Below are 27,196 nucleotides of genomic sequence, written 5' to 3'. Positions count from 1 at the left end.
ATTTGTCAATTGCACTCATTGGAAATACTGAATTTATTTTTTAAGCCCCAAAAGCTGCAACAGAAATTGAAATAAACATGGATGGGATGTTTTCACTCGGGGCACAAGTACAATAATTGTGAAGGAGAAACGAGAGAGCGAGAGTAGATCCAGGGGCACGAAGCTCTTCCCCGCGCTAACCTTGTGGTTTGTTCATTCGGATACACACACGCACGTCCCTCCGCTTTGTGAACCTGCACCCTGGCTGGGAAGAACGATGACCTGGGAGCTCGTGCCGCTTGTCAGAAAGTTTTAGCGCTGGAGGTGGCCCCAGCTCACGGGGTTTCTTTGTATTTTATTATTCACTGCTTGGATGAACCTCTCGGTCAAGCCAGCCAAAGGTTGTCGTAGTAAATCGCCCACACGCTGCGCTGGAGCAGTGTGCTGTTCTTGGCTGTCAGAGGCCAGGAGCGGTGCAAACAGAGGCCGTTTTAGAACTGCAAATGCGGGTTGGAGCTTTTTTTGAACAAGCTTCCGATAACTCGCCACTCAGATACACGGTCGGATAGTTTTCATTCTCGTATAATTCCAAGAAACCTATTTATGTCAAAAAGTTTTAAGATTATTTGATATGTAATAGGAACTTGGCTCAATGAAAAATGCCACACACAGTGCAAATTGATTTGGTGTTTATATTTCATAGCAACTGCAGATGAGGAAATCTATCGCTTATTTGAAAAAGCATTTGACATGCAATTGCTCTGCTCCATTCCATGCAACCCCTCAGCATGATGACTGGTCCCGCCTTTCCCTATAAAGCCAGCAAGCAGTTGTATCACCTGATCACCTGACGGCTCCGCAGTTGCAGCGACGCTCTCGGGTAACTGTTCTTAAAGGGTTTGTTATTCATTCTCCTGTTGTCATTTCGGGGATTGTGAACCTGAAGAGGGAGCAAACACCACTGCCACACCAGATCTTCCTCAAACCACTGCAAGTCACACACTCAACACTGCTCTTCCAGCCACTGATTTTTTTTTAAAAACTGCCAAACTCGAACAGAGAATTTTAAAGAGCTGTGAAGGTCCGCTGTTCTTTAAAGGTAATACACTAGAATCTTTTTTTGGCGCTGAAATAAATTAAAACGTTAATATTACACGTTGTAATTCCACGTGTATCGGCGTTTTAGTTTTATATTGATTCATTTTTATTTGAACTCTCTGGTAACTTTCTGAATGTTGCTTAAAATGTGGTCATGGATATCCAGGCTTTAAAATGCATGAGAATGAAGAAGATAACAAAAGATGAATAGGAAAATGAAGCGTTTACACTGAGGGAATTTTGAAATCAATTTATATTAATGGCCTTCACGAATACATGAAGGTGTCTAATATAAATAGAGCAATATTCACAATTTAGAAATGTGCCCAAGAATCTACAGTATAAACTATGAATGCCTTCTATCCTCCCTATTCTCTGTTGCTTGTCAAGACTTGTAAAAATGCTGCTAGATGAAAGTTGAACTCATTCCAAAATATGTTTGGGGGGAAAAAAAACTTTCTGTTTGTCACGTATATCTCTAATGACAAATAAAGACTCATTAAACTCACTACAGCACTTTTACTCTGTTAGTCATAATAATTTATTGTTGTTCCTTAGATACAAGATGTTGCAATGGTGTATGCTGGTCACATTTATTTTGCACAGTACATCCTCGCAAGAACCTGGTGAAACCATCACCTATATGGTAAGATTTCTCCAAGAACTTTGCTGATGGTGAAGGGCTATTACATTTAAAGCAACAATGATTATTCCTTGGCAAAGCATAAATGTGTAACATGATCAAACATAATTCATCTGCAAAGGTATATCTACAAAAATCTCCAGTTTTAACACATTTGATCATTGTTCCTTACTAAAAGCATTACTGGGTTAGTAAATTCTCTTAATCCCGAGGGTTTTGTTTTACTGCTGTTACCTACCATTGTTACTTACTAATGAATGCAAATATGATATTGAACTTTAAAACTCCACTTGTCCTATTTCCATAGCAATGTACAGATGGTTATCAATGGGATCCTGAAAAGCAACAGTGCAGAGGTGAGATAATATATTTGGGATTTATTATTTATTTCTACTTCAGCTTTGATCAACTTTCCTTGTCCATTTTCCTGTGTAATTTTTACATTGGATAGTGTAATGATCTCAAAATAATTGTGAAATAGAATCTTGGTCCTATATATGAGCATTGCAAATTATTTAAAAATCTGCTAATAAAATCAATAGTTGGATTTGCAGAAACTTAACATGGGTATTGGAAACAAAATCAATATTTTATTCAGTGCGAATATTTATGAAAGTAAATGATATTTGTGTTTACAAACAAAGGCTTGAATAATGCTCCTCCTTGCTAATGTGCAATTTGGTTACCACCTTGAAGCAAAAAGAAAACTTTTTTTTCTTTTCCAATATTATTATTTCTGTCCCAGATCTGAAGTTGAACCATGCTACTTCCTTGTTCCTTTCACTGTTTATTTCTTCATTCTTTAATCTACTTTGTTAGAGAGACTGTTAGTTATGTCATTTGTCTAGCACTTCGATATCAAAGGGGGTGCATAGAAAAAAAAATGAACCTGAGGAGTTGCTTTTTTTTCTGTTGACCCACCACTGCAGAATCTTGTTCCATACTGTCCAAGTGCTAAGTACAATAACAATTAAAAAAAAAAACAACACAGGTATTTGACTTTCTGCCATTCATTCCATCATTACAGAACCCACAGAGAAAAGCAGAACTCAGGTCAAGAATTTCAGCAATAACTGGGGCAGAGAGAGATGGTTTATTATGGAGATGGGGTCCTTGAAAGCTGGGTTGGCATTCATTGGGGATTCGGTTGTCTGCTAAAGATTTCAGGTTTGCATTGGGACAGGGAGATCACAACATAAGGAGGTGGAGCTGAAAAGATTGCCAGTGTAAAGGCTGTTTTGTTTTAAGTTAAAATCTAAGACTCTCTTGACATGTATCTGGTCAAGCAGGTTTCCTTTAACTTAGTCTGAAACAGGACTCTAATGTCTTGCAAATACCAGGTTCTGCATGAGTGGTCAGCTTGAGCTGCACTCAAACTATACGTGTGAAAGTCGCACAAATATTATCGCTCATAGCAGCGAGTCTAAGCTCTAGGGTACTAATTCCAATTTCCACGAAACTGTGGGCATACATTTTTAAAATTATACATTTCTCAGTCTAAGATGCCTCTTTCCAGTGTCAAGCTCTGAGAAGTGAGTGGAGAATTGTGCTGGAAATGGATTACACCTGTGATGACTTTCTGTGATTCTATACATCAAAATCCACCTTTTTATTAACTTTATAAAATGCATAATTTTGTGTTGCAATTTTTTTTTCAGATATTGATGAATGTGAGACAATTCCAGGTGCATGTAAAGGAGAAATGCAATGCATAAACCATTATGGAGGATACTTGTGTCTACCTAATTCAGCTATCATAATCAAGAATAATAGTGTTGAAAGTAGGAATGTACCCACAACCACTCTTGCTCCTACTCACGTCCCTGTTCCTACTCTACCTCCCATCCTGCAACGGCGATGTCCGCATGGTTTTGCCCTAAATGATCAACGCCAGTGTAAAGGTAAGACGATGGTGAAGCAATTTGACGACTATTAGATATTTATTGAATAAGAATAGTGACGTTTGTCACATTTTTGGCCCGAAATGTGAAGTTAATAAAACATCGAACACAAGTTTTATCAGGTAAACTTCTCAGTGTCTTTATTTTCCAGTTTCCTTTGTTCTCCTGCTTGTGCTCTTATCTCTCTCATACCACGTGACTTCCGGTACATCTCATACATATTCATTATCATGACATCCCTCCTTTAATCAGAAATAAACTTTACCTTCACTTACCAATATCCCTCGGAAACCTACAAACATCGTAACTAATGGTAATACTATAACTCAACTACATAAAATTTACTTCCTACCGCACTCATACATGGACTTTCTGATATAAGATTAAAATACTGTCCCAAAGTTCTTATTAAAACTATGGCACAAAGTCTTCGTATCGTTTGGGCAGTTTCCGGTTTCGTTTCGGCCTGCCTGCGATATTGTCGTCGCTTCTCGGTTGTTCACTCTCAGCGTCGGAAATACTGCTCGCCATGGCTTCGGGTGTTTCTGGCGCTCTAGTCACTTCATCAGGAGTGCTGGTAACTGCCTCTGGAACATCATCAGGTCTCTCAGTTTCAGCATCTCGTATTGGCCTTACAACTTCTTCGCTCGATGTATCTCTGGACTGGTACCTTTTTACACCTGATACATTTCTCTTATACAGGACTCCAGTCGGAGACTTGACTGTCACCATACTGCCACTTCTGGATACGACAGTATAGGGTTGATGGTAATAAGGTGTGTCTAGCTTACCACCAGTTTCATGCCTCACTAGAACATTATCTCCTGGCATGATGTCTGAGTACTTGGCTCCACGTTTCGAATCAGTGTACAGCTTTGCTGCACCTTTCTATTCAGCATCGTGGTCCCTCATCTCCTGGTCGTCTCGGATTTCCTTTATTTCTGGCATTTTTGTGCGGATTTTTCTCCCAAAAAATGCTTCTGCAGGACTTTTTCCAGTGGTTGCATGAGGCGTTGTTCGATAAACAGCCACATAAGATAGCAATGCTTCTCGCCAATTTTGTCCTTCAGCTTGTGCAATCCTCAATCGTTTTTCAATGGACTGATTTTGTCTCTCTACTTCTCCGTTGGCTTGCGGCCATTTCGGAGTTACTTTATGATGGTGGATACCTGTGGTCCTCATGTATTCCGCAAATGTCTCTGAAATGAATTGTGGGCCATTGTCAGAGTATAATGTAACAGGTAATCCATATCTTGCGAATATCTCTGCTAATGCTTGTATTGTTTTTTCAGTGGTTGTGGACTTCAACACCACGTACTCATAGTATCTGCTGTAGTAATCTATCACCACCATAATTGATTCACCCATCGGTAAAGGTCCAAGAAAATCAACAGCTACGTCGATCCATGGTCCTGTCGGGAGTTGCGTACTCCGGATCGGTTCTGGTGGATTACTCCTACTTGTGATTTGACATCCATGACAAGTTTTAACAAATTTCTCTGCGCCTTTATCACAACCTGGCCACCATACCTTGGTCCTGAGGTTTTGCTTGGTACCAACAATACCTAGGTGTCCTTCATGCGCTAAGGATACGATCTTCGGTCTCAATCTTTGCGGTATCACCAATCTGCAACCTCTTAATGCACACTGTCCGATGCAACAAAGTTCGTCTCTAATGGGAACGTAAGCCTTGTGAGTACACTTGTCCCATTGTCCACTCTGTATGCATTCTCTTACTTCCATGAGTTCTGGATCATGTTCGGATTCTCTCTCGACTTCCTTCGTAGTCACAGCTTTCGGTGTCGACTGAATAGCTACGAAGCGTACAAAGCTCTCTGTTTCTGTTCCCAATTCTGACTTGGATTGTGGACCACCATCCTTCACCAATCTGGACAGCGGATCTGCAATGTTTGCTCTCCCTGCAATGTGGATTACTTTATATTTGTAGGGTTGTAGTCTGAGTACCCATCTCTCTATTCTGGCACATGGTTTGCACCTGGGTGCATAGATCACCTCTAATGGCTTATGATCTGTGATGAGTTCAAATTCAATGCCGTATAAATATGCATGGAACCTCTCACAGGCCCATAAAAGTCCGAGTGCTTCTTTCTCTTTCTGAGAGTATCTTCTTTCCACATCTGATAACGATCTGCTGGCATAGGCAATGATTCTTGGTCCTCCATCATGCATCTGGACCAACACGGCTCCTAAACCAATGGGGCTGGCATCCGCTATGACTTTGGTTGATGCCACCGGATCGTAATACCCAAGAGTTTTTGCATCTGTCAGGCTTTGCTTCAGTGCTGTGAATGCTTTCTTCTGCTCAGATCCAAAATGAAATGTACACCTTTCCTGGTTAGTTTCCTTAGTGGTTCTGCCACTGTAGCGAAATTAGGAATGAACTTTGCACAAAAATTGACCAATCCCAGGAAACTCCTCACCTCTGTTGTGTTCTGAGGTGCACGTGCCTCTGCAATAGCTTTCACCTTGGCCTCTGCGGGGTTTAGTCCTTCCCGTGAAAGTCTGTGTCCCATGAAGTCCATTTCTGACACACCGAACTGGCACTTGTTTCCATTCACGGTAAGGCCTGCCTCCTGTAGTCTAGATAGTACACGCCTCAACCGTTTGTCATGCTCTTCCTTCGTTGGTGCATGGACTATGATGTCGTCAGAAATGTTGGCAACTCCAGGAATGCCTTGAATCACTCGATGGATTTCATACTGGTAGATCTCCAAAGCTGCATTAATTTCAAATGATAGTCTCTTGTAACGATACAATCCACAGTGAGTCACAAATGTTGTTACATCTCGGGAACCTGGATCCAGCTCTAATTGATGATAGCCCCATTTCAGATCAATTTTTGAGAATACCTTGCTGGTAGTTAGTTCTTGAAGTATTTCCTCCACTGTTGGTACAGGCTGTCATTCTCTAATTATAGCTTCATTGGCCATTCTCATGTCAACACATAGTCTTATGTCACCCTTTGGTTTGGGCACAATCACTACGGGACTGACCCATTGTGTCGAATGTTCCACCGGTTCAATAATGTCTTGTTCGATCAATTCTTTAATTTTGGCTTCGACTTTCCCACGAAGTCCAAACGGAGTTCGGCGCATTGGTTGTGCCTTGGGTTTGACCGTTTCATCTACCGCTAGCTTCAATTGTCGACCTTTCAGCTTTCCTACTCCTTGGAAGACTTCGGGGAATTCTTGCTTCATATCCTCGTATGACTGAATTGAATTGACACAAGCTCCAATATGAAGTATTGCCAGGTCTTGCGCTGTGCTTCTACTCAGCAATGGTTCTCCCCTCTCTTCTATGACCATAAACTCTGCTTCAGTGTACTTATCTCCAGGTTCAACAGTTGCAGTAAAACATCCAATGGTCTGCAATGGCTACAGATGATCTTTTTCCTTTTCAACTTCTCCCATAAATGTCGATCAATCACATTACTGTCACTGCCTGAGTCTACAATGACCTGCACTGTCACTCCACCAATGATCACTGGGACCTTCTCATGATGTATATCATTCAACGTAAATTGGTAACAACTCTGTCCCTCCTGGGTATCATCATCGTCACCGTCTATCTGGCGAATGGTGTCTTTTTTTCCAGGATACTTTCCTTTCCCCCAGACTTTGCCTTTGGAAGTTGTACTCTTCCTCTTCTGGTCTGCATTGGACTTACTTTTGCACTTCTTTGCAAAGTGGTCCTTACCTCCACACTTTCTACAAACTTTGCCTTTGGCCGGGCAATATGGGTCTTTTCCAAAGTGACCTCGGTTTCCACATCGATAACACTCCACGTCCTGTGTCGACGTATATCTTGGCTGGTTATGGCGATGTGAGAGCCTCTTAATTTGCTGGCTTGAGTTGTCTTTCAGGGTCATGGTATGAAATTGCCCTTCAACAGCCTCTAATGCAGCAGCAATGGCTAAAGCATCGGTGAGTTCCAACTCACTCCCTCTTTCCAGTAGACGTCTTCTGAGTTTATCTGATCTACAGTGCTGTACGACTTGATCCAATAATTGGTTGTCCATATCAGCTGGCATGTAATTCCATCCAACAGCTAGCTAGCGTAGTCTCGTCACGTACTGAGCAATTGTCTGGCCATCTTCTTGTCTCGTTCTCCGAAACAAATGGCGTTGAAATGTAGCATTCGGTGTCACTACATAGTGTGCATTTAATGCATCTACCGCTTTCCGGTACTCATCCTTCCAGTATTCAAAAGTGTCTTAAATGTTTCCCGAACTGTGGGTCCCGCAGTGAAAAGAAGTAACGCCCTCCTCTGCGCTTTTTGTTTAACCGTACCGGTATCTAGAAATAGGCCACGACTGTCGGCGTAGGATTCAAATTCTTCCAGCCATGCCTCCCACTTCACACTTACAGTGCTTGCATCACCCGTTGGGTCAAAATGAGCAATTCCACTATGTGTAAGAAAGTTACCGTCTGCCCCAGCCATGAGGAAATATTCCAGCCCCAAAAGTACTGAGTCAAAGAGAAAATTCTTATCAACTTGAAGTTCTCTGTAATCCTCTGTAATCTTCTTTAGTCTTTAATTTTCTTCAAGCTTCTTTCATCCTCGTCGCCAATGTCACATTTGTGGCCCGAAATGTGAAGTTAATAAAACATCGAACACTAGTTTTATCAGGTAAACTTGTCAGTGTCTTTATTTTCCTGTTTCCTTTGTTCTCCTCCTTGTGCTCTTATCTCTCTCTCATACCACGTGACTTCCGGTACATCTCATACATATTCATTATCATGACAACGTTGTACCCAATATATTTGAGTATTGGATTATTATTATTCCCATGTAATGAGTTCTGCTAAGAAATTTGTAATATAATTGTATTTAAATTGATTTCATATTTCCACAGAAATTGAACTGGCATGCTTTCACTTCACATTTTGGTTTAAACTAATTTGGGGAAACTTGTCACTGCTTCTAGCCAATTTCAGAATTCGTTAGCAATTGGTACTCTTCTGGAATCCAGCAGGATGCAAAAAATTAATAGGGAAGTCAGGCAATCTACTGTCCCTTTCCTTGTTTTGAGAATTTTTGAACCTTGCAGATGCTATAGCCTTTTATATTGTGGATTGCACTTCCATACATGACTGTGACGAGCACTATTTTGGTGGTTTCCAATGATCAGGTTTAATCATTCGTACTGCAAGTGCAACTCTGAGTCACCATTTATAGGATATAAATTAAGAATTTGATGGATGTGGGTTGCTTGCTTAAAAGGTCCATTCAGGCAAAGCCATTCACTAGGTGGGATTAATCCATTACCAAGCATCAGCAAAATACACTGTCAGTACCTATGCCAAGGTTTTACCACAATCCTTGAACATTAAAAGGAGGAACGTGGGCATTCACTGAAAGTTCACTTGACATGGAAATATACTCCCAGTCCTTTTTCTTTTAGGTTTAATTACTGAAGCATTCTATAAATTTAGGTTGCTGGAATAGCCTTAACACAAGTTATGCAATGATTCAGGAAGGTAGTATGCAGTTTCCACCTTCTCAAGACCTATCAAGGATGGATAATAAAAGCTGGCCTTGCTTACAGTATTTATTTTTTAAAAGTTCATTTTATTAAGGAGTGCATTTTTTTGTTATTCTATGACAGTAATATGACATGGGTTTGAACCTAATCTCCATGCATCTGATTTCTATCTTGAGCATTGAACAATCCATTTGTATTCTCGACCAATGTAACATTAATGGAGGCTTGCTTGCTGGTCTCATGCCCTCTTGGACAATGGACTGAGGAAATTCAGGGGGAAAAAAAATGGGGTTTGTTTTCCAAACCAAATAGACTAGACAAAGTCAAACATGAACTCTGCTCCAAATAATTAGATGAAGACTTCAAAGCAGCAGATCACAGGGGGGGAAAAATCAGCTGAGCCTTACTTGATGATAAGATTGAGATGTTGGGCAAGTCGACAGAAAAAGAGTGAAATTGACCAAAGGAAGCTGTTCACCAGGGTTGTACAAGGCTTTATACTGATCTTCTCCTATTTGGCATGGGGTATACTTGTATATTCAACCTCTTCTGGCCAAGCTTTCTTCAACTTTCTGAAGAGTTTTTCTGCCTATCAACAGTCTGATGTATTTGCAAGGGAATGTTGACAGTGTACCTTGGAGCAAGAGGTTTGTGTGGAAGCATTGAATTTAGCAATAAGAGCCTAACAATGTGCTGCAGAATTGTACCAAATGGCAAAATAAATCGCTCTATATCTAACCTCTGAGTTGCTGGTGATCCCTTTAAATAGTTTTGGCCTGGTGAGATCTATTTACCACCTGCCCAGCCATAAAGGATTAGGCATTGCAAAGGTTGATTGGGAGAAGCTATCTGCAGGTAAATAGATATCTGGCAAGGAGAAGGGCCAGCATATTCCAGTGGAGTGAAGAACAAAGTTGTCAGGATTAGGAAACTCTGGTTGACCAAGGATCAAGTGGCTCTCATCAAGAAAAAGGGAGGCATATATCAGGTATTGAGAGCTGTAATCAAGCAGGTCCCTTAGGGGATGTAAGGGTACAGGAGTACACTTAAGGAAATTAGAACAGAAAAGGGAACACTGGGTATTCCTGACAGACAAGGTAAAGGAGAATATCAAAATATTATTTCAGAGGAAAATGGAGGGAGGGAGAGGAGGTCACCTTCAGGATTAGTAAGGTCATCTGCATTTTGAGCTGCAGGAAAATGATGAGGTATACTCAACTATAATTACTGTGGAGAAGGTCATGGACACAAAAATGTTCAGGAAAGAACACTGTGTTCTCCTGAAACATATTGCCATTGTGGAAAAAGGAGGAGCTGGAGGATTTGAAGCACATGAAGTCCCTGGGTTCTAACTCAGTGTATCCAAGTTCTCTGTGGGAATCAAAGGAAGACCTTTCTTGGGCCCTGGGAAAGGGTACAAGTGGAAGATGCTACAAGTGGAAGATGGCTAATGTTTTGCCTTTAAATTTAAATTTAGACATTCAGCATGGTAACAGGCCATTTCGGTCCACAAGTCCTTGCTGCCCAATTTACACCCCATTAACCTCCACCCCCAGTATGTTTTTGAATGGTGGGAGGAAACTAGAGCGCCCAGAGAAAACCTTTGCAGACATGGAGAGGACGTACAAACTTCTTAAAGACAGCATGGGACTTGAACCCCATCCAGTTACTATTGCTGGCGTGGTAAAGGCAACGTGCCAACTGCTACTCCAACTATGCCACTTTATTTTAAAAGGACTGGCAGGACAAGCTAGGTAGCTACAGGCAGGTGAGCCTGTCATCAGCAAGGGAAATATGATATCCAGGGAGTACTGAGTGGTACTGGAGGGTTGATTGTCAGATTGGAGGCCTGTGACCAGCTGTGTGCCAGAGATGGGTATTTGATTTTCATTGTTTATTAAGTATATAAACTATTTAGATTACAACATCAGTGGCGTGATTAGTAAGTGTGCAGATGACACCACAATTGATCGTGTGGTGGACAGCAAAGAATATTGCCTAAGATTACAACAGGATCTTGATCAATTGGGGAAATGAGCTTATGGAATTTAACTCTGACCAGTGCAAAGTAATGTATTTTGATAAGTTAAACAAAGGTACAACATGCACTGTAAATGGTAGGAATGTGGAGACCGTTGTACGACCAAGGGATCAAGGAGAATAGATGCATTTTTTTTTCTGAAGTAATGACACAGTTAGACAAGGTGATGAAGGCGGCATTTGGCATGCTGTGTGGGGGTGGGAAGAAAGGTGCTCAGGACACTGCATACAAGAGTTGGGGCATCACTTCACACCTGTACAAAATGTTGGTTAGGCCACATTTGGAATATTGTGGGCAGTTCTGGTTATCCTGCTGTAGGAAAAATATCAAGCTGGAAAGAATACAAGAAAAAAAATTGCAAGGATAATACTAGGACTAGAGCATTTGAGTTACAACGAGAGCTTGGACATTTTTCTCCCTAGTGCATAGGAGGATGAGGGGTTACCTTGTAGAGATTTAGAAAACTATGATGAGCATAGATAAGGTTGTAGCGCATCAAATGACTCAAAGACTTGTTGACTCAAACCAAGGCTTTTATTAACAAAAGACGAGTGTATTGCATCGAGGAAGACTAGTCCAGACTGATCTGGGTCTGGTTAGGTGTAGCCCTTTATGACCTGCCAATAGGTGTGGCTATGGCTCTCAGCCAATCACTATCGCTATATGCAAATATATACAGTGGTGATAGGATCCCATACTATCACATTCACCCCTTCTGACCCTGGGATGTTTTTTAAAAAGGGGGAGGGGTATAGCATGCAGGGGTTACTGGCTGTCGCGGTTGGGTGGCCTGATTGTCTGATGTGATTGCCATGGTGCCTGGATCATGGTTGGAGTCCCTGAGTGTGGGTGCAGTTTCTGTATGCTGGTCCGGTCTACTGCCGTGAGGTGCTGCTGGTCCCGCTGTCCCAGCATGTTACCTAGGGGAGGATTGGAGGGAGGTTGGGGGTTGAACGTGACATGTCAGATCCGGCTTGGGCCAGGTCCCTTACTGAGACGGTGTCTTCCTGCCTATCTGGGTATTCGTAGTACGGGTTCGCATGTAACAGGATTACCCACTTGACTAGGGGGTCATTTTTCGAGTACCAGACATGACTTTTCAGCAGGTCAGGTCCAGAGACCATCAGCCAAGCCAGTGTGGCTGTTCCCGATTCCGACTTCATGTGGGGTAGAGTTGGTGGCCGTGCATAATCGAGACCTGATGGAGAATAGGGAGTTTGGGAGGATAGATGTCCTGCCAGCGATTGGTGGGGAGGCCTTTAGACCAGAGGGAAAACTTAATCGCTTTCCAGATAACAGCATTCTCTCTTTCAACCTGCCAGTTACTGGGTGGGTCGTAGCTAGAGGTCCTGCTCAAAGCAATACCGCGCTCCAGGGGGTACTGCCTCAGCTCCGCACACACAAACGAGGACCCCCAGTCACTGTGGATGTAACTGGGGTACCCAAAAATTGTGAAGATGTTCTGCAGTGTGTTTGACTGGAGATTGTCATGTCCGGGCAGGGGATAGCAAACGGGAAGCAGGAGCACTCGTTGACCACTGTAAGAATGTAGGTGTTACGGTTCGTCGATGGTAGGGGCCCCTTGAAGTCCACACTGAGATCTTCGAAGGGCTGGGTGGCTTTAATGATGTGGGTCTTATACTGGGCAGGCTCAGGGTTATGGAGCAGATCTCCTTGACTGTATAGGGCAGGTTGTGGGCCTTTATGAAGTGTGTAAACCTGGTGACACCCCGGGTGATAGAGCTCCTCATGGAGTCTCTTCAGCCTGTCCAGTTGTATGTTGGCGCATGTCCCACGGGAAAGGGCGTCAGGTGGGTCATTGAGTTTGCCAGGCTGGTACAGAATGTTGTAGTTGAAGGTAGAGAGTTCTATTCTCCACCTGGCAATTTTGTTGTTTTTGATCTTACCCCGCTGGTTGTTGCTAAACATAAATGAGTCCTCACGTTGGTCAGTCAGCAGTGTAAAGCATCTGCCAGTGAGGTAGTGTCTCCAATGACATATGGCATCTACAATGGCCTGGGGCTCCTTCTCGACGGAGGAGTGTCGGCTTTCTGGGCCCTGGAGGGCCCTAGAAAAGGTGACTGGCCTACCAGCCTGGTTTAAGGTGGCTGCCAGTGCAAAGTCGGAGGTATCGCTCTCTACCTGGAAGGGTATTGATTCGTCTACAGCATGCAGAGTGGCTGCAGCAATGTCTGACTTAATGCGGTCGAAGGCCGCTCTGTTGACAAGGGGAAGGAGGTGGACTTGATGAGTGGCTGTGCCTTGTCAGCGTACTGTGGGACCCATTGGGCCTAATGGGAAAAAACCCCAGGCAGCGTTTGAGTGTCTTCTGGGTTTGGGGCAGTGGAAGGTCCATGAGAGGACGCATGCGATCGGGATCTGGCTTTACCACCCCATTTTCCACCAACTTAGAAGTGCAAGGAGAGTGGTCCGGAAGACACACTTCTTGAATTTATAGGTTAGATTCAGCAGTTTGGAAGAATTTCTCAGGGTTGGCATTGTGGTCCTGCGAGTCGTGGCCACAGATGGTGACATTGTCCAGATACTGGAATATAGCTGTTAGGCTGTTCTGGTCTACCATCCGGTCCATCTCTCGCTGGAAGATTGCGACACCATTTGTGACACCAAAGGAAACCATGACGAATTGGTACAAACACCCATTCACTTCAAAGGCCGTGAAAGGTTGGTCCTCTGGGTGGATCTGGAGCTGGTGGTAGGCTGAACAAAGGTTGATGGTGGAAAACACATGGCATTGGGCGATCTGATTCATCACATTCGTGATTCGCAGAAGAGGTTATGTGTCCAAGAGCATGAAGTGGTTGACCGTTTAGCTGTAGTCAACCACCATCCGCAGCTTCTCCCTATTCTTCACAACTACCACCTGTGCCCTCCAGGGACTTGCGCTGGGCTCGATGATGCCCTCATCCAGCAGTCTGCACACCTCACTTTTAATGAATTTCCTATCCTTGAAGCTGTACTGCCGACTTTTAGTGGCAATTGGTTTCCAGCCAGGGGTGAGGTTGGCGAAGAGTGCTGGAGGAGCAACCTGGAAAGTGGAGAGACTATAGGTGGAGCATCAGAGCGTGGGGACTGGCATGGGCTGTCATTGGCAGGAGGCCTCCGGAGTGGAGTGGTGGCAGACAAAGAGTGGGGACTCCCATAATGCAGTGACACTGATTTAAAATGACATTGAAAATCCAACCCCAACAATACAGGAGCGCACAGATGAGATGGGACTAGCAACTTAAACTCTGTAAATTTGATACTTTGAACTTTCAATATCACCACACAATACCCTTGATGCCTGTTGAGTGGGCTCTTGAGGCCAGTGAAATCTTCAGGTGGACTGCCAGCACACATCGTTGGACCAGGTCTGGGTGAATGAAGCTCTCCATTGAACCTGAATCAAAAAGACAGTTAGCATATTGGCTGTTCATATTGATGGCTTCCATGGCCTTACCTGGGGGGTGCAGTTGGCTTTGGTTCAATGTCACAGATGCAGCAAACTATGAGGGGAGCAGAGGTGCTGCCTGTGTTGGTGACTGTGGAGGCTGGTGTGATGACTTCACTCGATACTGGGAGGGCCGTCAAATGGAGCCTTGTGCTGCTGGAGCAGGGGCAAAGTGTTGTGGTGCCTTTTCCTGTTACGCGCTACGCTTGAGTGGTGACGTCATTGGAGTGGGTGGGCCGTCGGGGTCTGTCGACACAGGGACCCTGTCAGAGTCAGTGACGAGCTGCAGAGGTGGTGGCACTCGTGTCGGTGGGCTGATGGGGTCTGCTGGCGCAGGGACCTGGTTGGAGTCAGCGGCGAGCTGTGGAGGTGGCGGCAGTCGTGGTGCAGGTGGTCCATCAGGGCCTGCAGCCACGAAGGTTCAGTTGGGTGGACGGCCAAGTTGAAGAGCAGCGGGTGCCGGCGGCAGCCTAAGTGCCGATGGTAGCTGCGTGCTGTCAGAGAGCAGCGTCACAGCGGTGAGGGTGGAGTGAGCGGGACCTTCTGCTCACGGTTCTTCTGTTGTGACGTCAAGCATTGCCGCATGATCAGTTCCTCGCTCTCATTGGATGAGATTTCCGAGGACGAATAGTTTGAATGAAGGCGGATGGGCCTCACACGAGACACTGTGCTTTGCGGTGGCCATTTTAGATGAGCAGACTTTAGCGAAGTGGCCGTTCTTTTGGCACTTATGGCATTGGGCCTTCCTCGCAGGGCATGGGAATCGGCTGTGTTTCTCCATCCCGCAGAAGTAACACTTTGGGGCCACGTCGGGTAGTGTGGCGGCAGCAGTGAGGCCATCGACAGGGTGTGGGAGGCCAGAATAAAAGCAGGCGTTTTACTCACATCGTAACGGTGGGCTCAGCCCTGTGTTTAGGTGTCCATGCTTAGGGCTGCAGCCTCCATCGTTTCAGCGTTTTTTTTTTTTGGTTTTTTTTTTTTACACACAGTCTCCCCCATGCTCCAATAGTCATTGCCTCACTTCATTGGGTCAGATTCCAGCCACATAAGCGTCCCGTATGAGGTCATCAGTGATCCTGGCCACAGTTTTGTCAGTGCATGCATGTGCTCTACCCAGTAACCTTGGTGCCTGGAGATAGGCTCTGTAAGACTCACCTGGCTGCTGTCTCCTGGTCACCAGCATGTGCCTGGCATACACTTTATTCACAGGCTGCTTGTAGAGTCCTTTCAGTACATTCATGGCAGCTGTGTAGGAAGTCACGTCCTGGATGTTTTTGTAGACCCTTGTGGACACCGTGGACATTAGAACTAACAGCTTAATGGTGTCTTCCTCCACAATGGGGTCTGAACGCTGCAGATATGCCTCGAAACATCTCACCTAGTGCCTGAAATCATTCTGGGCAGTAGCTGACTGTGGGTCAATGCTGAGGCATTCTGGTCGCAGCATTTGCTCCATCCGTTGAAACTTTGTTAATAAAATTGTAGCGTGTCGAATGACTAAAAGACTTGTTGACTCAGCCAAGGCTTATTAACAAAAGACTGGAGCGTAGGACATCGAGGTCGACCAGTCCAGACTAACCTGGGTCTGGTTAGGTGCAGCCCTTTATGACCTGCCAGTAGGTGTGGCTATGAATCTCAGCCAACCATTATTGCTTTATGCAAATATATACAGTGGTGATAGGATCCCATTCAAAAGACCATCGTCTTTTTCCAAGGATAGGGGAACCATAGATGTAAGGTGAGAAGGGAATGATTTCCAAAAGGGCCTGAAGGGTGATTTTTCTTTTTTTGTAGAAGGTCATGTGAATGTGAAATGGCTGCCAGAAGAAATTGTAGAGTTGGATACCATTATGACAGTTAAAGGGCATTTGGTCAAGCACACAGAAGGGGACATTTTGAGGGATTTGGGCCAACTACCCTCCTAAAGCATGAGACTAACTCAAATAGGCATCTTGTCCAGCATAGCTGTTTTAGTGCTGTATAATCCTTTGATCCATAATCAGCATTTGGTTCTGTATTTCTTCATTGGTGGTCGTTTCTAAAACTGGAAGCTGATAGTGAATATTTGTTTTTCTATATATTTATTTAAGCTTTGAAATCAGTTGTGTCAGTTGACATAAGATGTCAAGGTCAAAATCTACCTGAAAACGCATGGGGAACCTATTTGAACCACTGAGTTGAGGATAAAGCAAAAAATGCTGGAAGTACTCAGCAGGTCACCTCTTATTATTTGGAAGAGAAACTGAGTCAGCATTTCAGGTCCAAGACCATTTATAGGAAGCTTGTAAAGTTCTGAATTTAGATTTAATGTCAGAGTACATACATGATATCACATACAACCCTGAGATTCTTTTTCTTTGTCTTATCTAAGTTTAGAAAAAAATTAAATATTGTGGCGGAGTTGCGGGCAAGTCTGCGGCAGATCTAACTGTGAGACCTCCGGGTGCAGGGCAAGCCCACAGTCTGGCAGCTGATGTCATAAAGGTCCTGTGAGTCTCGCGCGTCATCTGGTTCCGAGGGATTTAAACACATGTGAGAGTTCCATTTAAAGTCACTTTCAACTCTGTGGTTCTTTTACTCGCTGCGTGCCTAATGCGGCTACAATATGCTATTAAAGATTCTAAAATTAACTTTCAAAAGATGTGGGGCCCATTTATGGACTATTACCATAATCTCAAGAGTTAGGGAAGCCAGAAGGCTGTGTTGTCGAGTTCCAGGTTGATGTCATTTGATTTCCACGCACTATTTCCTAACCTTTCTTGATGGTGGGGATTTTGAGCTATGTTGGGGGGGGGGGGGGGGTCTTTTCTCTCTTTTCCTTTTTTTACTTTAGGTTTTTTTTAAATTGGATAGTACAACAGATGATGGCTTTGCTCAACAGTGAATAATACAACTTTTCATGAAATATTCTTGCAGAAGGAAAAACAATTGTAAACCTTTTCCTTTATTTTTATTTAACAAAGACATTTATAATTCATTTAAAAAGAATTAACTTTATTTTTTTTATTTTTCTTTTTGGTTGAGTTTTTTCTTTGGTAATAATGTAATAAAATATATCAGTGTACATTGGTCCTTTGAATTATGTTCATATTTGAAATCTTTTTCCTGTATTTTTAAATATATTGCACATTGTATAATTGTATTGTTCAATTGTTTATATATTAAATACCCTTAAAAATATTTTAAGATATTTTAATATTTTTCCTTCAGGCAAGGCAGAATTGCCACTTTTTGATAATGCAAAAAGAATGTACACAGCATAAACAAATAAAGAACTGTAAACTGTGCAATACAGAGATAATTTTTAAAAATCAATGAAGTGCCCAAGTAAGAGTCCTTAAATGAGTCCCTGATTGAGTTTGTTGTTGAGGAGTCTAATGGTGGAGGGGTAGCAGCTGTTCCTGAACCTGGTGGGGCAAGTCTTGTGGCACCTGCACCTCTTTCCTGATGGCAGCAGTGAGAACAGAGCGTGGGCTGGGTGGTGTGGATCGTTGATGATCGCTGCTGCTCTCCAACAGCAGCATTTCCTATAGGTGTTCTTGATGGTGGGGAGGGTTTTGCCTGGGATGATATGGGCTGTGTCCACTCACATTTGCAGGGCTTCATACTGAGGGGTATTGTTGACCCCCAAACCAGACAGTCATGTAGCCTGTTAGCTCACTTTCCACCACACATCTGTAGAATTTTGTGAGGGTTTCTGGTGTCATTACCAAACCTCAGCAAACTCTTGAGAAAGTAGAGATGCTCACATGCTTCACTATGCCATTAGTGTTGGGTCCAGGATAGATTCTCTGAGATAGTGACTCCTAGGAACTTAAATTTGCTCACCCTCTCCACTTCTGATTACCCCCAATGATCACTGGATTGTATATCTCTGACTTTCCCTTCCTGAAGTCCACAATCAGCTCCTTAGTTTTGTTGTCATTGAGTGCAAGATTGTTATTGGTGCAACATTCAGCCAAGTCTTCAATCTCCTTTTTGTATGCTAACCAATTGCCTTTCTTTATACAACCCACTACTCTGATATTGTCGGCAAATTTGTAGTGATGTTGTTGTCATACTGAACCACACAGTTGTAGGAGTAAAATGAGTAGAGCAGGGGTCCAAGAATGCAGCTCTGTAGTGCTCCAGTACTGATGGAGATGGTGGAAGAGATGTTCTTATCAATCCTCACTGAATGTGGTCTGGAGGTGAGAAAATCTATGGTCCAATTACATAGTGGGGTGTTAACTCCCAGGTCTTCTAGTTTGTTGATCAATTTTGAGGGGATGATGGTGTAAAATGGTGAACTATAGTCAATAAAGAGCATCCTGATGAAAGAATCTTTACTGTCTGGGTATTTCATGTCACCACTCAGACTGGAGCTGATGTGCTTCAACACCAGCCTTTCAAAACACTTCACTGTTAATATGTGCAACTGGTCAATAGTCATTAAGACACTCTTCTTGGACACTGATATGATTGACACCCATTTGAATCAGGTGGTTACCACACCTTGCTGGAGTGAGATAGCGAAGATATCCATGAATACATTGGTAAGTTTGTCAGTACACATTTTTTTAATACTCTCCCAGGTACTCCGTTTGGGTCAGATGCTTTCATCAGATTCACTCTCCTGAAGGCAGCATCCATATCATCCTCAGATATGGACAGGACATGGGGGTGAGAAGGAGTGGTTCTTCACTATAACTAATGTCAAATCAGGGGTAGAGGGCATATAGTTCCTTTAGGAGTGAAGCTTTGTTGTCTGCTTCTTCACTGGATTTGTTTAAGCCCTGCCGCAGCTGTAGGGTGTCTCTTGTTGTTTCCACTTGCATCTGAAATCTCCACTTTGCCCAGGAGATGGCTTTTTGCAGGTCGTACCTGTTACTTCTGTATTGATCTGAATCCCTGGACTTCTATGCCTGTGATCTGGCTCTCAGCAGGTTCTGGATTTCATTGTTCACCCAGGCGTTTCTAGTTGGGGAAAAGCCTGAACAATTTGGTGGGGACCCACTCATCCACAGCTGTTTTGATAAATGCTGTGACAGCCCTGATATAACTGTTCAGATTCTCAGCTGAGTCCTTGGACACAGCCCAATCTGCTGGCTTGAAGAAGTCCTGAACCATTCTTCAGCCTCCTGTGATACCTAGCTGTCCTGATCTCTGGAGCCTCTCTTCATAGGTTCTGCCTATATGAAGGCAGGAGCACAGCAGATGATCTGATTTGCCAAAATACAGTCTTATGAAATAACGGTAGGCCTTCCTTATCTTGGTGCAGCAGTGATCGAGTATACTGGGACCACTGGTACAGCAGGTTACATGCTGATGGTAGTTGAGCAGGGTTTTCTTGACAGAGTCTTGGTTAAACTTGCCGTCTAAGAATTGTTGTGCATAGAGTTGGGCTGTCTCTTGTTTACTGACCACATTGTGCTGCTCCATAAGTGCCTATTTGTAATCCACATCGGTAGGGATATAAACTCTGAGAATCACTGATGAGAACTCTCAGGGTAGATAGAAGGGCCTGTATTTAATTGAGATATGCTCTAAGGCAGTAGAGCAGAAGGTTGACTTAACTCCAACGTCCGTGCACCACCCAGTATTAATAACAAAGCACAACCTCTCCCCTCTCCCTTTTCCAGAATCCCTGTTCCGATCCAGTCTATGAATGGTAAAGCTGTCTGGTCAGATAGTGGTGTCTGGTGTGCCTCTGTTAGACACGTCTTGGTGCAGCAAAAAACTGAGATTTGTCATGCCTATCTCTGATAAAGCAGCTTTGGCCTCATGTCATCAATTTTATTCTGCAGTGACAGGACATTTGCTATTAATATGGGATATGGATGGTAGGGGAGGTTTCAGTCTTGTTTGAAACCCAGCCCCAGCTCCACATTTCCGACCTCGACCTTAGTGGTGGCCTGTCCCTTTAAGCCTCTGCCTTCCAGCTGGCTTACTCCTGACTCAGCCATTATCAGGGAGATTTGTAGATCATTAACTGTGTTCAGCAGCTGGTCGATCATGAAAAAACTGCAAGCAGTTGATTGTAACGAAAGCAGCTGGGAAGGTGACTATTTTAAGAGTACAGTTATGTGCTGCATAATGTCCGTTTGGGCACGTCTGAGTCCATATATGTCAGTGGTTATAATACAGTCCAGAAATCCAGATTGGACAACGGGACATAGCAAACATAACCAGACGTAGCAAACTCAACAGCTTTCTGCACATAACACATATATTTCATGTCTCTTGTGTACAAAGTGATTGCACTGCTAGATGTATAATGATACAGTACATATACAACCTATAATACATGTCTTGATAGTCTTAGTAAACACCTGTATTTCTGTCTTGTGTATGTTCTGCACTTCCTATCATTATTTTAATGTGAACTTTCCCTATTTATCATAGAACAGTGTACGCTTCGACTCGTCGGCAGCAGCCTCCAATCTCCTGTATTCTGCGTCTGAGTGTTGTAGTGTTACCTCTGTTTAATTTTCTTTCAGAAAATATTGCAGGTCAATACAAATACACTACAGTATCTAATATAGTTTTGCTAAGTATATAATATGGTGTTTGCACAGCGTCCAAATCGCATAACGTCCAATTTCACAGAACATATCATGGACGTTAAGCGACACATGACTGTATTTAACAGGGGCTCTGCAGCCCAGAGAAAGTAGTGGTGGGTCACCAGCGCCATTTCTTCTCCCAAAGTCAAAGGCAATGTCTCTAATAGGGTAAAACTGAAGTGACTATGTAGATTTGGTATAAAAGTGTTTATCTATGAATGAGGACAGTTAGAGGGTGAGAATATGGACAGAATGCAGAGCAGAAGAACAAATCCATGATCGGGAACATCCTCCTCTTCCATAGAGGGGGGGAAAAAATACAAGTGAGCTATATGCAGACTAAAAAAAGTTATCTGAATTTGCAAAATTCCCCTCCCCCCACACCCTTTGCAGGTTTCAATTTTAATTTGTCTTTTTTTTTCTGTTGTAATGTAGGGTCCCTGACCTGAAATATTGACTCTGTCTCTCTTCATACAGATGTGCCTGACTTCTTGAGGATTTCCAACATAATTTTGTTAAAGCACTGGCTTAATTTTATTGAATCATTGTGTAAATGTAGTCCCATCTATAAATGTGCTTGTGGAAATGTTGCAATCCAAACCTGATTTCTTTAACTGGCTGAGATTGTTATTGTCAGTGCTTTGGACATTAACCCATTTGGCCTGTCTTAACTATCTTCTATTAAATGGAACTACATCAACACCATTTGATGCATCACAAAATAAAATTAGAATAGGGACTATACCCATTTTTAAAATCCACTATAGTAATTTTTTGTGCTTTAATTAATCTCCATCTCTATCTTTTAGCAACAATTGATGTGGGGAAATATAAATTTTGCTAGATTTGACAAGAATTTATAATATTCAACAATCCCAGCTATGAGTGCAGCTCGGTTACATTGGTCAGGGTGTGAGCATTCATAATGGCTTTTACCTTCTCTTGAACTGGGTGTAGCCTTTGGTATCTGTGCAGAGAGGAGCAGTGTACTTAATTCGCAATAAACTTCACTAATTTCTTTTTAAATGTGAGCATACTTTTTCCATTCTGCTGGACTTGTCACCCACACCCAGCAGGTTTCATCTCTGGCCGTTCCTGTGACTAGGATATTATCCAAGGAAACAGTGACCTTGGAAATGTTCAGTGCAACCCCTTCTGTGATTCGCTGAAAGAGAGCAAATGTAGAAATTCCAAAGGGAAGTTGCTTGTATGTAAACAAGCTCTGTGTGTTGGCTGTCAAGCACTTCCTACACTGGTCCTGTACACTATCTGTTGACATGTATGACTGATATTCAGACAAAACTGCAATTTTGGGAGATGATACTGATTTAGGAGTAAGATTGATTAGTCTGCTTGTAATCTCTCCAAACCTGAGTGCTACCAATTCAGAGTAATTTTGATTTCCTTATAAAGAGAGCATGGCTTGAACTGTAGTAGACTGCAGGATCAACATTAATATTTGTTTAGGTCCACTTCAGTGTACTCAAATATTCTTGTTTTTTTTTTTAAAAACCACATCTCCTGAAATGTTCCAGCTTCTTCCATTATGATGTGATGAATATTCTTCCACTCCATGGAAATTTCTTTCAGCAAGCATTTTCTCATCCGTTTTGGTATAGAGCCTACAACTCGCTTGTGATTAAAATTTCAACCCATCTGTGATATTTATCAGCAACTGCTATAACTTCCATGCTTTCAGCTGTATATGTTGTAAGATTTTACTCTACCTTTTTAACTTCAGGAATAATGATTTCTGGCCATCCACCATGTTCCTTTGGATCAGCTGTGTCATGCTGCTCCTGTATGAAGCTCAAGTGTCACGTCTCTCCGTCATACATGGCAACAATCAATTATTCTTCTTTTGTTGTCAGCCTGCTTTCTCATTAAACATTGTGAACACTTCCTTGGTATCACACCTTTCTTTACATGATGAGGATGATGGAAATGAGAATATTTGTGCCTTTCTTAATTTCATCTTGTCTGTATAACATGAACATTTCTACTGCTATATGTAAACCTTAATACTACTTGGCCTGCAGAATATTTTCAGCATTTTGTGGTTTTTATTTCAGATTTCCAGAATCCGCAATTTAAAAAAAATATATATTTTTTACAAACTCCTTTATTAATAGGGTACTACATCTTCAGTTGTTTTCTAGTGTTGTGCAGGAGCGCACTCCACAAATTCTGCAATATTCCTCCTATGTCTGGATTGGAGAGTTAAGTAATGCAATAAAATCTACTATGATGGCCACTTTTCTTTCATTATTATTTTAAAGCACATGATTTTGTTCTGGATATATTTTCCAAAGCAAAATCACCTTTGGTCCTACTTTGGGAATAATTATACTTTTAAAAACACTGGACAACAATTTGTTCCACCCAAGAGGTTTGCTTTCTGGAAAAAAAACTGGGGATAATGATAGACAAAAGTGTAACACCAAAGTCTGCAGACACTGTGGTTGAAGTAAAAACAATGCTGGAGAAACTCAGCAGATCAGAGTGTACTTTATCTAGCAAAGATACAATTTGAGCCCTTCAAAGCATAGCTTTAGTTTCTACAGCATTGTGTTTTTATTATGATAGACAACTTCACTGAACACGAAGATAATTTCAGATTTGCCGTATCACATAAGAAGTTGGAGAAACATTAACTTTTATTGAATTTAATATGTTTAATTGCATAATGATGCGGACTCATTAGTTCAACTAACCTAAAAATGTTTTGCTGCTTATTTTTGGTTTGTACTTAGCATCTGATGCTTCTCATGTCAGTGTCAAACAACAGTCAGTAGGCATTGATGGATTCCATTTGTCCTGATGTTCATTACTGACTGCACCAAGATTTTAAGAAGTCCAAGTGGGAATGCAGAAAATTAATTTTCAATGACATGTTGCATTTCATGGTTTTGTATGCCTGAAGCATGTTGTCAATCATCTGAATGTAGTTTAGTGCTCTGCAGTTGCCAAGAAAATTCTCAACATCTTGAAATGCCTTTCAAGCATGCGCAGGCCTCAGACAACTGATGCACTATCAATTACCACAAAAGACTGAGGTTGTGAAACTGACAGACTTTTATTGTCTATAAACTGGAGCACCAACTAACCTCATTAACTGATCATGGCAGGACTACTGAGGAGCATGCAAGGGTAATGGATAGGATCTGTCTCGGGAGGAATGTCTAGCCAGCAATAGCCAATCATAGTACAACAACAATATTTGCATAGTGCCTGCATTGAGTACATGACCAAGCATGCTTGGACTGACCAAAACTGCTTGTTTTGTGGGCAATATTCTAGTAGTCTTAAAATATGACAGGAAATCACAAATCAGGTTGTATTTTTTTTTTAAAAATGGTATGTGATAGGAAAATTTTTAAGGTGATTTTCATGATCAGCAGCCCAAAATTCATAAAATACAGCCAAAAGTGTTCAGAAAGCAAAATATTTGTTGTCCGGTGTAATTTGTTCTATCTTAACATTAAAAAAGTGCAAAAGATATTTTTTGTCCTTCAGACAGCTTATTCATTTTAGTTTTCAAATCTGTTGAGGGTACAGGTCTGCAAATAGACCCAATGCAGAAATGAACTAATTCACAAAACAGTGATGTCTTCAAATCACTGGATTGAAAGAGATCTATATGCATTCAGTTTATAATTACATATACATTTGTGTGCATGAATCAGAATTTATGATTGAGATGTGGGGCAGCAGTCATACCTTTTGAGGGTGGTGTATTTGACCCCTTGCTGTGAAGTAGAAGTCCAATACTCAACCAGTAAAGTTATGGAAGTTTCACTGAACAAAGTGAACTTACAATAATTTGTAGGGACCAAAGATGGAATAAACAAGTTTTGCAGTAGTAATTGTTCAATTGATGTCAATTTATTTAAATCAGGAAATTCACTTATTAACATCATGAGGCAACACATTTGTTCATTTGTCTTATTGCACTGAGATAAGTTGCATAGATTGAGTAATGCGAGTCTGATCATGACTTTGATATATTCACCATTCTTTGAAATGAGTATTATCTCTCGTATCAGATTTTAGTTCACTAACTGTTTATTTTATTTAACTTCAAAAGGGTTCAAGAAGTGAACTTGTACAGTTCATGAGGAAGTAGTGGCAATAAATGCTTAGATTGTTATATGATTTGAAACAGTACAATTTGAATTTCATGAAAGTGCAACACTGAGGAAGCTATCAATAGCAGACCAAAATTAATCAACTTTGTGGAAAAACCTGCAAGGACGTAAATCTGATGGATTAAGTGGCCTTTTTCTGAACTATGATTCCTTGTGAAAGGGCAAGTGGAAGAAAGTGTTGATCACTGGGGAAATCTTTGATTTAATGGGGAAAAAGTCATACGATCAACTGTCAACTGTGGTATAATTGAAGTGATTTGGGAAAAAAATTTGGATAATTTACAGCATTTTTTAGTGAGAGGCCATTTGATGTTAATTTTTTTTTTAATCCAGTTCCAGATGGACTTTTTTTTTTAAATCAAGACAATGACAAACATTTTACCAGAGTGATTCACAAACATCACTCTGGAAATATTTCACAAAGCAAATAAAATCCCCACTGGAATGGCCATGCCAAAAGTAGACTAGGTCAGGACATTTGAGGAATAAATAAATGGTGAGTTAATGCTAAATTTAGTAAGTGCTAATGTACAGATATTAAAATGATCATATAGGAAAAAGAGTGAGATGAGAAAATTCCCAAATAGAAACTTAAAAATCAAATGGTCTTCAATAAAAACAGATGATACAAAAATGTGAAGCAGGTTAGGATAGATCTCTGAACAGATAGTGTTAACTTCTCCTGTCCGTGACTTTTTAATCAAAAACAAATAAATTAAAGGTTGCATTAGAAAATGTTTTTCTTTGAATGATGACACAATGCATTACCCAGCAAATGTGCTGCAGAACTCCTCTTCTGATAACAGATGCATTGTATAGCATAGTAAAAGGAATTTGGTTTTGATAATTATCGTAATTGGAAATGGAAAATGAATGTGAGCCAACTGGTATCAATTTTGTTGTGACTAAGACTGAAATCACCATCAAACATGGAATCATTCTGGACAGTATTGTTTAGTTGTGCAAGGAAACACAGTACTAGAAATAATTGAGTATGAAATACAAGTAGCTAACACTAAACTTCAGGTATGATCCAGTCAATAGTCTGGCTCATATAGGGGAAAAATATGGAATTTACAGCTATTTAAATTGTAGAAAATGAAGTTGTAGCTTTTTAAAAATAAAAATTTAAAAAAACATATGCTTTTAATTTTCATTTTATCACAGTAATGTCAAAATAACAATGAGAGTACTATTATCAGATCCCTGGAAGTCTTGCTGGGACTATGTTAGGGATTTGTATTCATATGAGTAGAACTAAATTACTGACCGTGATCATGTAACACCAGCTCACTTTATTAATTTAATACTTCAAATCATTGGGTTGAACAACTAATCAAACATGAGAAAAAACACACAAATGCTGGAGAAACTCAGCAGGTCCAAACAGTGCCATTATGAAGCAAAGGTAAAGATTCATCACCAATGTTTCAGGCCTGAGCCCTTCATCAAGGTGTGGGGGGAACATGAGAGATGTCTGAACAAAAGGGGGAGGAGGGGTTTGGTGAGAGTGGGAGGTAATAGGTGGGGGGGGGGGGGGGAGGACTGCAGGGGGTAATAGTCTATGCTCGGTGGAGAGAGAAAGGAAGTAGGAACTGGAATGACTAATGAAGGGGGTGGGGGGTGGGTGAGGAGAGAAAAGGCAAGCAGATTAGTGGAATACAATTAACTCAATGTTCATGCCCTGCAGTTGGAGATTGCCCAGACGAAAAATGAGGTGGTGTTCCTCCAATCTGCAGGTGGTCAGGGTGGGGTAGTGTAAAAGGCCATGGACTGACATGTGAGCTTGAGTGTGACTCAGAATTGAAATGGTTGGCTATAGGGAGGTCACTTTTATTGCAGACGGAGAGGAAGTGCTGGGCAAAGCGATCTCCTAATCTGCGA

At 41.9% G+C, this 27,196-nt stretch overlaps 1 protein-coding gene across 6 annotated transcripts in view; it reads left to right on the top strand.

The window, feature by feature from the left end:
* The first annotated feature begins 795 nt into the window (after positions 1-795).
* The window catches only part of LOC138760645 (EGF-containing fibulin-like extracellular matrix protein 1), a 104,791-nt gene continuing 78,390 nt past the window's right edge, over positions 796-27,196 (top strand). For 2 of the 6 annotated variants that reach the window (XM_069931493.1, XM_069931494.1), the window contains exon 1: positions 16,296-16,357. Coding sequence is in view for 4 of the 6 variants with exons in the window: in XM_069931492.1 (XP_069787593.1) it covers positions 1,643-1,723; positions 2,028-2,076; positions 3,379-3,621 (373 nt within the window). In the remaining 2 variants the exon portion in view is untranslated. Of the gene's footprint in view, positions 860-898; positions 1,079-1,635; positions 1,724-2,027; positions 2,077-3,378; positions 3,622-16,290; positions 16,358-16,990; positions 17,152-27,196 lie in introns of those variants that run through there. The other 4 variants (XM_069931492.1, XM_069931491.1, XM_069931495.1 and 1 more) reach the window with 4 other exon arrangements.

The sequence above is a fragment of the Narcine bancroftii genome, chromosome 4, assembly GCF_036971445.1.
Source record: "Narcine bancroftii isolate sNarBan1 chromosome 4, sNarBan1.hap1, whole genome shotgun sequence".
NCBI classification, from domain to species: Eukaryota; Metazoa; Chordata; class Chondrichthyes; order Torpediniformes; family Narcinidae; genus Narcine; species Narcine bancroftii.
This window is presented reverse-complemented; position numbering and strand designations above follow the sequence as displayed.